Raw genomic sequence first — 13,729 nt, 5'->3', positions numbered from 1 at the left:
ACTAACACAAGCCATGAAACAAAAGAGCGGGGAGGGGGCGGGGGGGGGGTGGAAGAGATAATGTCAACAAGGGTAATCTTAATCAACAAAGTCTTTTAACATGATTAATAATTTGAGTTGCTTTTTTCCCCACTAGATGTCTTTTTCTTCCCGTTACATGCCTTTAGCACCATGACCTGACCCTTTATGGCACTTAGAACACTTGGCGGGGGCGGGGGGGAGGAAGGGTTAAATTTGTATGTGGCTTGATTAATGTTTCTCTCTTTCTCTCTCTTGCCTTTGTAAGCTCCCTTGAGACAAAGTCCATGTGGTTTTTTTTTTTCCAGTACTGCACACCCAATTCCTACTGTAATGCTTAGCACATAGTAGGGGCTCGAAATTATTGAGCGAATTATTACTGAGTGATGAAACTTACTAAGGAATATTTAGTCTACAGCAAAATTTACTAAGTGTAGTAGCAAAAGAACATTATTGACAGGACACTATCACAAAGTGTACAAAGTCCTGGGGAATAGACTTATGATTCTAGAATACTGATAATGGTCAGCTGCCCAATAATAGGTCTAACAAGAAGATCTAATAAGGAGTTGTAGCTAAGTCTCATGCTATGTGGGGTGACCTCCGTTCCTTAAGCAGAAATAAACAAGTGTCAATACTGTGGGGCTTTATGCGATTGTTTGCAGGCATCAGCATGAGGTAATTTGAAAAGCAAGCCCTGCCTCTTCCATCTTCCACACCAACCTGTGTTAGGGCTAGCCTGCCCTCTAGCCTGGCTTGTAATTCTTAGCAACTATGATATTATCATGTCCAGAAGGCCATTTTAAAGTATTATCTAGCAGGAAAAGATTTCTGATCTTTCCACATTAATAACATGGACACAAAATGTATGGCTGTGCTCGCACTCAGGGGCGGCTCTGCACTCGAGCAAATGCAAGAGTGAGCACCTCCTTAAATGCTGCACTCTAGGCATCTCATTGGTCTCCCCCTGGTCCTGACCCTGCATGGGAGCCTAAGAAAATGGCAGATTCAGGGGCCCCTTCCCAGAGTTTGGTAAATTACATACAACTGTCGCCAACTTAACGATGGTTTGCCTTATGATTTTTCAACTTTATGACAGTGTGAAAGTGATATGCTTTCAGCAGAATCTGTACTTTGAACTTTGAATTTATCCCGGGCTGGTGATATGCAATACCTATTCTCTTCTGATGTTAGGCAGTGGCAGACAGCCATAGCTCCCAGTCAGCCAATTGAGAGGGAAACCAACCAATACAACCGTTCTGTACCCACACACCCTTTCTGGTTTTCACTTTCAGCACAGTACTCAATAAACTGCATAAGATAGTCAACACTTTATTGTAAGACAGGCCTCGTGTTAGATGATTTTGCCAAATGTTGGCTAATGTAAGTGCTCTGGGCATGTTTAAAGGAGACTAGCCTAAGCTATGATGTTCAGTTAAGCTAGGTGTATTAAATGCACTTGTGACTTAATGATATTATCAACTAACAGTGGGTTTATCAGGATGTAACCCCTTTGTAAGTCAAGGAGGATCTGTACTTTGAACTGAGAATTACTGAGAGAGGGAAATATCTACTTGACTTCAAGAGGGAATAAGTCAATTGGAAGAGGTTTAATTAAGACAAAAAATGAATGTGCATAATTTATAAGTGGCATTTCCGAAATCAGTTTGCCAGAAAAAATCAAGTGAAGGCAGAATGCTGAACCCTAACACATTTGTATCACATTTAATTAAAATGTTTGTGTTGTCAATGGAGCACTACGTGGCAATGAGAAAGAATGAATATGGCCCTTTGTAGCAACGTGGATGGAACTGGAGAGTGTTATGCTAAGTGAAATAAGCCATACTGAGAAAGACAGATACCATATGTTTTCACCCTTATGTGGATCCTGAGAAACTTAATAGAAACCCATGGGGGAGGGGAAGGAAAAAAAAAAGAGGTTAGAGTGGGAGAGAGCCAAAGCATAAGAGGCTCTTAAAAACTGAGAACAAACTGAGGGTTGATGGGGGGTGGGAGGGAGGGCAGGGTGGGTGATGGGTATTGAGGAGGGCACCTTTTGGGATGAGCACTGGGTGTTGTATAGAAACCAATGTGACAATAAATTTCATATATTGGAAAAAAATAAAAATAAAATAAAATGTTTGTGTTGTATACAAAAGGAGAAACATGAAGAAAAGGGAATACTTTGGATAGGAAATCAAGACACAAATCAAGTACTGCAAAGAAATACTACGTATAACTTTATTTTTCTTTTGAATTAAGAAGGCTTATACAAATTTGACTTCATGAACAAAACAAATCACATGTTGATAATCACCAATAAGGCTTTACTGATCCAAAAATATTTGCTATAAGAAATGAGTCACTGTGTATCTCTCGTTTTAAGAATCACAACACTGTCACAATTTAAATTTATTGCCCACCTTTCCAATTAAATAGCAAAATCTTTTGGGAGATGATGATACCTCCATTTTTAATTTGAAATTATTGCATTTTTCAAATATTTTTTCTTAGAAATAAAAAGTAAATCATAAAGTGTGTTAAGTCCATTCCTCAAAAAATCTTTAATCACAGGCTCAACCGTATTGGTTGGGACTTAAAAATGCTTTAATTTCAGGAATAGTTTTTGTACAGGCATGATTGATAACATTAAAAAGGCAGAAAGCAATTGTTCCATGCAAATTATTAGCTCTTATAAAGTACCAAAGTGTATTCTTGAGATGTTAAGGCATCTGGGGACAAAAGACACCTCTAGTTTCCTTGGCTTAGAGCTTGGATTTATTCTTGAAAGATTTCTTCATCCTTTTGACAACAGAAATGTCCCCTGCTCCCTCAGGCCAGTTGTCATGATCTGTTAAGTAAGTAGAAAACCTCACGTCCAGCACAAATCTATGAACCTCATTAATCCTCTTGGTTTCCAATAAACCCTCCTATTTTCCCTGGTTCATCCCTCTTCTCAGCGGGAAAAAGAAATCATTAGGACAAATGGCAAAAGTCCTGAGAAAAACCTGAGAAAAGTCAACACCTTCATTACATTTATAAATACAAGATTTACACAGCACCCCACCAGGTCTTCCCTGGACTAGCTCTCTAGCTCTTCCAAATGTGGAGAAGTTACTCTTCCTGAACCTATTTCCTCATCAATTATCGGAGGGTGTAACAACATCTGTTTTTTAAAGTCATGAAAATTAGGGGCGCCTAGGTGGCTCAGTCAGTGGAGCATCCAACTCTTGATCTTGGCTCAGGTCATGATCTCACAGTTCGTGGGATAGAGCCCCACGTCGGGCTCCGGCTGACAGCATGGAACTTGTTTGGGATTCATTTTCTCTCTCTCTCTCTCTCTCTCTCTCTCTCTCTCTCTCTCCTCTCTCTCTCTCCACCCCTCCCCTCCCAAAATAAACAAATAAACTTAAAAACAAATAAATAAAGTGAAAATTAAATGTGACAGCCTGTGTACAACACTTGGCATACTGCAGACATTCAAAAAATCCTACTTCCTTAATAACCAGGATGACTTTAAAACCATGTCCTTACTTTGCACTGGGCACATATAGCTGCCTTTCCAGCATCCAGTCCTTCACCCTGTTTCCAGTAACCTCCACTTCCACTTGGGAATCCATGAGGTTCTGGGGAAGTGACCCCACTTAGGTTACTGACTGAGCTAAGTCAAACAGTGCACTCCATTCCCCTGGCTGTGGTTATTGGTTGAGGACGGCCATTCCCATAAGCTGGTGCAAAACAGAGGGGGTCTCAGAACTCTGCTAGAAATGCTATAACCAAGTCATTCCCCTCCTCTCTCTCTCTCTGTCCAGATGGCTGTGAACAAAGAATCATGGCCTGTTAGGGGTCACAGGCAGCCTTCCTGTAACCAGGAGAGTCAATCTTAAGATAAAGCCAATACTGCATTAGCAAAAACAAAGGGAAAAGAAGAAATTTATTGTCCTTGATGAGATCTATGAGCATATGATTCAAGTCCGGCTTGCTTTTCAGTTATTCAGGCCAATAAATTCCTCTACTAGTTAGGTTTGAGCTGCAGCTAAAAGCATCCTGAACCAGGGCTTTCAATGTGCATTATCTAATATAATGCTCCCAACCGTTTATTCAATAAATGCTATAAGTGACTCCACTTTACAGGAAAGAAAGTGGAGGCCTACAGAAATTAATTTTCCCCAAGGTCACACAGCTAATAAGGGCCTAGCCAAGTCTCCATCCCAGCCCTTGTCACTCCAGGGCTGGCAATCTTGGTAGGTTTTTTGTTTTTCTATTTTTTTAATTTTTATTTATTTTTGAAAGAGAGAAAGCACACAAGCTGGGGAGGGGCAGAGAGAGTGAGAGGAGGACAGAGGATCTGAAGCAGGTTCTACACTGTCACTGTAGATCCTGATGCAGGGCTCAAACTCATGAACCATAAGATCATGACCTGACCGATGTCTGACACTTAACCGACTAAGCCACCCGGATGCGCCTAGGCTGACAATCTTAAAGAAAAGACTGGACACAAATGCTCAACATTCCCATTCATTATTTGGGGCAAGTATATTCTCGAAAAATAGATGTGGCTGATTTCTCCCAAAATTTCTTTCCCTTTATGAAGGAAAAATGAAAAATACCCTCAACTCCACTGGTGAGGAAAGTGGAGAGCTTCCCTCCCACCCTGGCCACTTTAAATATTTTCAGAACACAGAACAGCAAAATGTAGGCATTTCTGTCTTTCCAACCAAGATCCATCCTTAAAACCGTGGTATCTTATGCACATCACCACATTGATGTTATTAGTAAGGAAATGCAGATAGGGGAGGGGAAAATAATAAGTAAGACTGAAGTCCCATATTAATCATTTATTAATGCAAAGAAGGTCTTATGTCTTGATTAGACTGTCAGTATACAGAAGAGTAGGGTGAATGAACCCAGGTCCCAGATATGAAATTGAAATACACATGCATTACATCGATCACGTTTTTTTAAGTTTATTTATTTTGAGAGAGAGAGAGAGAGAGGGAGAGAGAGAGAACCAGTGGGGGAGGGGCAGAGAGAGAAGGAGAGAAAGAGAGAATCCCAAGCAGGCTCCACACTGTCAGCATGAAGCCCAATGTGGGACTGGAACCCATGAACCGTGAGATCACGACCTAAGCCGAAGTCGGACACTTAACCGACTGAGCCACTCAGGTGTCCTTACATTGATCACATTGTAGTTGCTCGTAGCCACTTCCTCAACACTCTTCAGCAACAGTGCAAATATGTCTGCATTTTATATTTGTGTGCAACATCTATATTTGGTTGAGCCGTATAAAACTACTGCTTTTGTATATTAAGAATGGTTGAATACAGCAAATTCATATGGTTTTGCTCAGTCTATATCCCAAAGATAATGTAAAATAATACCATACCACCCCCCCCCCCCAACCCCAGCCTACCAGGTCTGATTCTTCTGTTCAGATACACAAGCCGCTTATTAGAGGAACAGAGAAATTAAATCTTAAAAATATGGCAACCTCTTGCCCCTTTTCCCTCTCCTCCTTATAAATGTATACTCATATAGAGAATAGTTTTCATGACTAAAATTCCACCAACCTATGCACACACAGGCAACTTTTTAAATAGATAAAGTTGTGTGCTATAATAAAAATATTTAGATATTTTCTTCGACTGGGATCATTTCCTTTAAAGATCACATCAGGAATATAAATATTTTGTACATTTTTGATGTTCCATAAGAGAAAACCCTAATCCCTTTTGTTTTTTTTTTTAATTTTTTTTAATGTTTATTTATTTTTGAGAGAGAGAGAGAGAGAGAGAGAGAGAGAGAGAGAGAGACAGAGCATGAGCAGGGGAGGAGCAGACAGAGGGAGACACAGAATCCAAGGCAAGCTCCAGGCTCTGAGCTGTCAGCACAGAGCCCAGTGCGGGGCTCGAACACACAAACTGTGAGATCGTGACCTGAGCCACCCAGGCGCCCCTCCCTAATCCCTTTTGTAAGTGCTTAAGAAATTTTGAAAACTTGAACATGAAAAGGCATAAAGTCAGTGACTGCTCATTTCTTGAGTGCTCACCTGGTACATCAAATGCTTGCGTATATAGAGACTGGCCCCCGTCCACCTCCAACAACTGTCCAGTGATAAAGGAAGCTGCTGGAGACAGCAGGAAGCAGACTATCGGGGAGACCTGGAAACAGAAGTACACACATACAGAAAAGTGGATACAACCCATTTGGGGCTGTTTCCATACCCAAGGAAACATATCTCGAAACCCATGACTGTAACATGAATTCTACAGTCCGTGTGCACCATACTCTGACAGAACAGACAACCACCTTTTTCTATTTGAGCACCATTGAAAACAAAGTGACTAGTGCAGCAAGATAGGAAAGAATCTAGACAGTGTCAAACAAGCTACACGATGTGAATAAGCTGAAAGTGATCACTGTGCTTAATCTTTCCCAAACAACTCAGTTCCTTCCACACCTTTCATTGCCCGCCATAACCCCACTTTTCTTCCTCTTCTTCTTTTCTTTTAATGTTTATTTATTTTTAGGAGAGAGAGAGAGAGACAGAGCATGAGCTGGGGAGGGGCAGAGACAGACAGGGAGACACAGAATCCGAAGCAGGCTCCAGGCTCCGAGCTGTCAGCGCTGAGCCTGACGCGGGGCTCGAACTCACGGAGCGCGAGATCATGACCTGAGCCGAAGTCGGATGCGCAACCGACTGAGCCACCCAGATGCCCCATAACTCCACTTTTCAATGCCATCATATGCCTTTTATATTTTTGTCCCTGAAATAGCCAATGCGTCTATATAACAATAAATTGGCATTGTAGCTTGCTCAGTCAATGGTCTTGCAGGCTGCAAGGCCAGGAACTCAGACTACAGGAGCTTCCTACAAGGGGGACTTCAAGACCCCACTGCATCAGAGGTAGATTCAGAGGTAGATGATTGAGTACAGAATTCAGAGGTAGATGATGAATACAGAAACATCTACTCCCAAAACCAAAAAGAAAGAGGACTTATTTCACTGGACATAAAGGAACTCTCTATGAGGCTATTGGTGCAGGAGGAGTTTCTCAAAGGGAGATCCCAAACACCTGCATTAGAATCCTTGGGTCCCTACCTGAGACCTTCTAAATTGTAAGCTCTGGGGTTGGAGACTCAGAATCTGCTACTTTATGAAGCTCCCTAGCAGAAGTGAGACAAGGGGGAGGCTAATGGTGCTTAGGGTGCAGTATTTAAGGAGGCACTCACTCTCAGGGCAGACCCTGCCCTTGTGTGACCCTGAGAGTGAGGCACATCCCTAAGTTTTATGTCCATGCCTTGCTTGCCTCACCCCAGTCAGGGCTGTGTACCTAGAGTGTTCTCTTACATAGCTATGCCTCTTTGAGACTGTGAGACCCTGGAAGGCAGGCATAGCCTTCTCTCCATCCTTGTGTCCCCAGAAGCACTGGCCACATGACACAGCCCACTTTCCATATGGCTAGTCTGAACTGAGATGTGCTCTACATGTAAAATACACTCTAGATTTTGAAGACTTGGTCTGGAGAGAAGAGGCAAAATCTATAGAAGAATGTAAAATGATGTTTTAGATACATTGGGTTGAATGAAATTTTATTAATAATATTTAATTAAATTCTTATCTATTATATATTGGTTATAACAATATTCATTTTATATTTTTTTACTCTTTTTTTTTAAGTTTATTTGTTTTGAGAGAGAGAGCATGCATGCATGAGAGTGGCAGAGGGGCAGAGAGGCAGAGGGAGAGAATCCTAAGCAGGCTCCACACTTAGCGAGGAGCCCAACACAGGGCTCAATTCTCACAAACTGAAGGTCATGACCTGAGCCAAAATCAAGAGTCGGATACTCATCCGATTGAGCCACCCAGGTGCCCCTTTACTTTTCTTAATGTGGCTAGTGGTTAGCTTAAAATTACACGTGTCACTATTACGGTATTTCTATTGGACAACACTGGTATAGAGAATTAATCATTGAAAAGTTTCCAGGTCCCTGAGAAAGGGGAGAGAGTTCTGACCTATGATCAAAAGAAACCACCAGAGCTTGCATTAGCCTGTGTTATCAATCAACAACATCTCACCCGGTGAGTCAGGAAGACTCCACTCCAGTATGCTCCTTCCTGAATGCCAGCCAAACAAAAACCCTCTCTCCCCGGTAATCATGCCCTCCAGAAGTCTGCAAATCCCTAAACCACACTTGCCCCAGGAAAACAGAAAGAGCCATAGTCTGCTCTGTTCAGAGAGACTGTGCCCGACTAGTAATAAATGTGGCTTTGTGCTGAATTTTGTTTGAAATATTTACTGATGGCCTCGTGTGTTTCGGATAAAATAAGCACTTAATAAATGTTTACAGAATGAAAGCTCTATATGCATCCCTTGCCTAAAATGAAGGGAAGTTACATCACCCAGCTCCTGCTACAGTGTTTTGCCCAGAGACTAGGCACCACTAAATGATACTGAATTGAATTGAAGCTATCTGTTAGGTAAAAGATAGATAAATATTCATAGCTCATGGTTTACTTTAGGAGCTCAACGTGGAGCTAAACTGAACCAATACAATTTTTATAATCACCAAATTAACTAGGCACTATTGTAATATCTTCCAATAGACTCTTCTAAACTTTGATTTTAACAAAATCCATTTGATGGATGGGTTTGAGGAACCAAGCCATTCACAAGAGTTTTATCAATCAGTAAACACTATTAAAAACCAGCAGCCGAGGGCACCTGGGTGGCTCAGTCGGTTAAGCGTCCGATTTTGGTTCAGGTCATGATCTCGCGGTCTGTGAGTCTGTGAGTTCGAGCCCCACATCAGGCTCTGTGCTGACAGATCAGAGCCTGGAGCCTGCTTTGGATTCTGTGTCTCCCTCTCTCTACCCTTCCCCATTGCACTCTGTCTCTGTCTCTGTCTCTGTCTCTCTCTCTCTCAAAAGTAAACATTAAAGACTGGCAGCTTGTCTCCACTTTATCTATGTGGGTAACGCCTCTTTTAGCACAGTTACCTCTTTACTTTCTGCTCCGTTTATTAAAGACCCCGGGGATTTTAAATATGCAAGCTGGGGGTTGAATCCCAGGACCATGAGCCATGTATGACCATAGACAAGTTACCGCACCTCACTGGCCCTTAGTTTCTTAATTTCATAAAATGAGAAGGCTCTGCCAAGTGCTGCATTCCTTCCCCCAGAATGTCGAAGGACACCCTAGGAAGTCTAGGCCATTCCTTTTAAAAGTACAGCTAGGTTCTGACCCTCCTGACTGTCACTTAAAAGCCAGCAACTCATTGAAAGCAGTTCAGTCAATGGCCTACTGTGAACGTTCTGCCCCAGGAAGGATTCGCTGGGGTGATCAGAGTATCTGGGAAACACGACCTGACCTGACCGAGGGATGCCAGGACAATCAGGCAGAGGCACCCCCTTGTTCTGCATCTCCCGGAAGCTCCCACCCTCTCTCCTTCCCCTTCACATCTAAACTATTTGAAGGTTTCACCTACATTAGTCAAAGTATGGTCAGCAAAACCCTGGGCATACCTAAGACCTTTTCAGGTGCTTTGCAAGGACAAAACTGTTTTTGTTATAACACTAACTCTTCATTTGTCTTTTTCACTGTGTTGACATTTGCATTAATGGTGCCAAAGCAGTGGTGGGAAAAACTCCTGGAGCCTCAGCTCAGAAATCAGCAAATCATGGCAGGAATACAAAGAGGAACCAGGTCCCTAGGCTAGTAGTGGTCATTATATTCTTCACCGGCAAGTACACATGGGGGGAAAGGCCTGTTTCACTTTAGAATATCTTTGATGAAGCAGCAGAATTTATTCATCATATGAATCTCAACCAGTGGGTACACGCTTTCTTAATATCCTGCGTTATAACATGGGAATTACTCATTAAGCTTCTCTACTGCAGTGGAAGTAGAAGAGTTGTGATCTGAACTAGTCACTCTCTTCATGAAATACAATTTTTCACTGGGATAAATGACTAACACGCTACGGTAATTCCCGCTGGGGTATTTGGCAGCCTTTTTCTTTTTTTTTTTCTCCCAAAAATGAACAAAGTGAGAATGTCTCTTCAAAGGAAGACAACGTTGTTTTTTCATGTTTGTTGTCAATAATAAGATCTGAGCTTTCGAGTGAAAATGAGGATTTTGGAAAACTTGCACGTGTCAACATGAGCTTGACAATTTCCTAACACTTCAAGATTTTTCTGAAGAGATCAGTGGTGATATTAACAAACGTGATCTTTTGTGTAAGGGATTTTTTTGATATAATGGATTGCGTGTCGACATCCAGAAGATCTCCATAACTCAGTGAACCAGTTTTTTACCAAAACTGATGCCAATAACTGATGTTATAAAAATCGTGTGTGGCTGAAAGTCCCAAAGTGCAAGAAAGACTAATGGATTTTAATGTAACAGAGTATAAAAGATTCACTCACATGGTTTGAGATTGATGGCACATTGCAACCTATCTTTAAGAAACAGACACTTGTCAAACATCAAAGAAGAATATCCACAATTATCTGAAAGGTCCATTAAAATGCTCCTTCCTTTTCCAACTGTACATGTACATGAAGTTGCATTTTCTTCATATGCTTTAAACAAAACAACATATTGCCAACATATCAAATGCACGTGCAGATAAGAGTCCAGTTGTATTCTATGAAGCCATACGTTAAAGAAATTTGTAAAAGTGTAAAGCAAATACAAAAAATGGTTTTCCTTTGCTTTTTAAAATACAGCAATTTTTTATTAAAAATATCATTCATGTTAACACGTAATGCCTTTATTATTTTAAATGAACTGATCAGTATTTCTTAAACTTCTCAATTTTGATTTCTGTGCAGTAAATATAGATAATATAGTTCATATAAGTGAAGGGAAATGTCCTGGCCAATGAAAATTTAATCATATCATCTCCTTGATTAAAATCCTTAAACCCCTCTTAGTTTTCAGAATAGAAATATGAACACCTTGTTTACAACGGCTCATGAAATGTCTGATTTAACAGTACCTCCCAAAAACTGAATATGCAAAACTATTTTACTTCAGGAATTCTAGAAAAGTTACTTCTCACATAAGAGTGCATGTGTGTGTTTAAGGATGTTCACTGAAGAATTACCACAATGCTGAAAATATAAATGGAATCTAAATGTGCAACAATGGAGCCTAATTAAATATATCATGATCTATCCTTAGCAAGCTGCAGAAAAACACACACAGTAGAATCCCATTTTGTAAAAAAAAGTCAATAAATACAGGTATTTTTGTGTATGCATAGTAAACTTCTGAAAAAATATACATCAAAACGACAATGAAAGCTAGTTTAGGAATTAGAAAACACTTTCTTTTAAGAGTTTTATGGTTTTACTTTTATACTTAGCGTTTTAATATATCTGAAAATGATTTTGTATGTGATACAAGATAGGAGGCCTACTATATTTCTTTTTTTAATGTTTATTTATTTGAGAGAGGGAGAGAGCGCACACACACATGCACACGTGCAAGCGCAGCAGGGGCAGTAAGAGAGAATCACAAGTCGGCTGCAGCCTCAGCACAGAGCCCTACGTGGGGCTTGATCCCCCGACCATGGGATCATGACCTGAGCCAAAATCAAGAGTCAGACCCTTAATGGACAGAGCCACTCAGGCACCCCAGCCTAATTTATTTCTAGTTAAACAGCCAATTGCTGTAAAACTTCTGCTAAATGGTCAATCCTTTCCTCACAGATGTGCAATGTTACTTTCTCCTTATAAACTCCTCGTGTATACATGGTACTGATATAAGAGTGCATTCTGTTCCACTAACTTTATTTATTTATTATTTTTTTTAATGTGTATTTATTTTTGAGACAGAGAGAGACAGAGCATGAACGGGGGAGGGGCAGAGAGAGAGGGAGACACAGAATCGGAATCTGAGCCATTAGCCCAGAGCCCGACGCGGGGCTGGTACTCACGGACCGCGAGATCATGACCTGAGCTGAAGTCGGACGCTTAACCGACTGAGCCACCCAGGCGCCCCATAAGAGTGCATTCTGTTCCACTAACTTTAATCTGTTCCCGTGCCAATACCAGATATTGTATATAAGTATAGCATTATAGTATGTTTTGACATTGGGAAGGTCAAATCCCCTCCATTATTTTTTTCAAAACATTTTTTGGCTGTTTTTGCATAAATATTTTTCTAGACAAACTTTAGAATCGGTGTGTGTAATTCTGAAACTACATTAAACTTATACATTAATTTAGGGAAGCTTGATTTTATTTACTTTTATTTTTTTACCATTATTTTTTTAAATTGAAGTACAGGAGCGCCCGGGTGGCTCAGTCAGTTAAGCAACCGACTCTCGGTTTTGGCTCAGGTCATGATCTCACAGTTCTTAAGTTTGAGTCTCGCATCAGGCTCCGTGCTGACGGTGCAGAGCCTGCTTGAGATTCTCTTTCTCCCTCTCTCTGCCCCTCCTCCACTCGCGTGCTCTCTCTCTCCCTCTCTCAAAATAAATAAACTTAAAAAAAAGTGAAGTAGAGTTGACACACAATGTTACATTAGCTTCAGGCGTATGACCTTGTATTTGACAATTCAGTCTGCTATGCTATGTTCACCGCAAGTGTAGCTACCATCGGTCAACATACAAAGGGAAACCTGATTTTAATAAAATTGATTCTCTCCATTGAGGAATAGGACATGTCTCTGTTTATTCATTTTTTTCTGTTTTTTAGTAATACATTTCTTTTTGTTTAGAGCTAAGTTTACACCAGGTATTTCTGTTTTTCCTATTATTGCAGGAAAGGCATCCTTTTTTTCACTATATTTTAAGACTGTGTTTTTAAGACTATATTTTGAGATATTGCTGGCCTTTAATAAGCTACTGATTTCTACATACTTAAATATGGCCCTTAGAGAAAGCACATATGGAACTTCACATAGCCATAATCATCTGGCTTTGCTTAGGGTCCTGGGTACCAACAAAGAACATGTGATAAAATAATACAGCTGAAAAGTGCAATGAAACATTAAGACCATGCTGTTCTTAATTCACACTGCGTTCAATCCTGAATAAAGATCAGGATCTTTATTCTGTGGGCGTGCAAAGCAGGGAGCCAGAAAATAACAGGGGAAATGGTCTGGTAGCAACGGGAGCACTCATGTCTATCAGCCAACCAGACGGTGCAAAAAGGACACCAAATGTTACAAATTTCCAAAGTATAAAAGAAAGTAATTGGGGGTTGGCTGGCTGGCTCAGTGGATCATGCAACTCTTGATCTTAGGGTTGTAAGTTCGAGCCCTCTGTTGGGTAAAGAGATCACTTAAAAAAAAAGTAATTAGGGGCGCCTCAGTGGCTCAGTCGGTTAAGCGTCCGACTTCAGCTCAGGTCACGATCTCACGGTCCGTGAGTTCGAGCCCCGCATCGGGCTCTGGGCTGACGGCTCAGAGCCTGGAGCCTGCTTCTGATTCTGTGTCTCCCTCTCTCTCTGCCCCTCCCCCATTCATGCTCTGTCTCTCTCTGTCTCAAAAATAAATAAAAACGTTAAAAAGAAAAAGTAATTAGAATCAATATTATTAGAAATATACATTACCTCCTCAGGAATTCCAATTCGCTTAGCTGGGATTCTCTCAAAGCACGCAGCAAAAATGTCTTCTGCCAAAGGACCATAGTTGTCAACAGCAGTCGGGGAATAAATGACGCCCTATGTTTAAGAATAAAATGAGACAAGGGGCG

At 40.9% G+C, this 13,729-nt stretch overlaps 1 protein-coding gene across 1 annotated transcript in view; it reads right to left on the bottom strand.

Moving 5' to 3' along the window:
- Positions 1-2,235: 2,235 nt before the first annotated feature.
- Positions 2,236-13,729, bottom strand: part of PECR (peroxisomal trans-2-enoyl-CoA reductase) — a 28,702-nt gene continuing 17,208 nt past the window's right edge. Inside the window, exons 6-8 of the mRNA XM_078450898.1 lie at positions 13,587-13,697; positions 6,069-6,180; positions 2,236-2,869 (exon numbers count right to left, since the gene is read on the bottom strand). Coding sequence (XP_078307024.1) covers positions 2,784-2,869; positions 6,069-6,180; positions 13,587-13,697 — 309 coding nt within the window. The 3' untranslated portion in view covers positions 2,236-2,783. The remainder of the gene's footprint in view (positions 2,870-6,068; positions 6,181-13,586; positions 13,698-13,729) is intronic.

The sequence above is a fragment of the Panthera onca genome, chromosome C1, assembly GCF_046562875.1.
Source record: "Panthera onca isolate mPanOnc1 chromosome C1, mPanOnc1 haplotype 2, whole genome shotgun sequence".
Taxonomy (NCBI): Eukaryota; Metazoa; Chordata; class Mammalia; order Carnivora; family Felidae; genus Panthera; species Panthera onca.
Note: the sequence above shows the minus strand (reverse complement) of the source record. Positions and strands in the feature narration are given on the sequence as shown.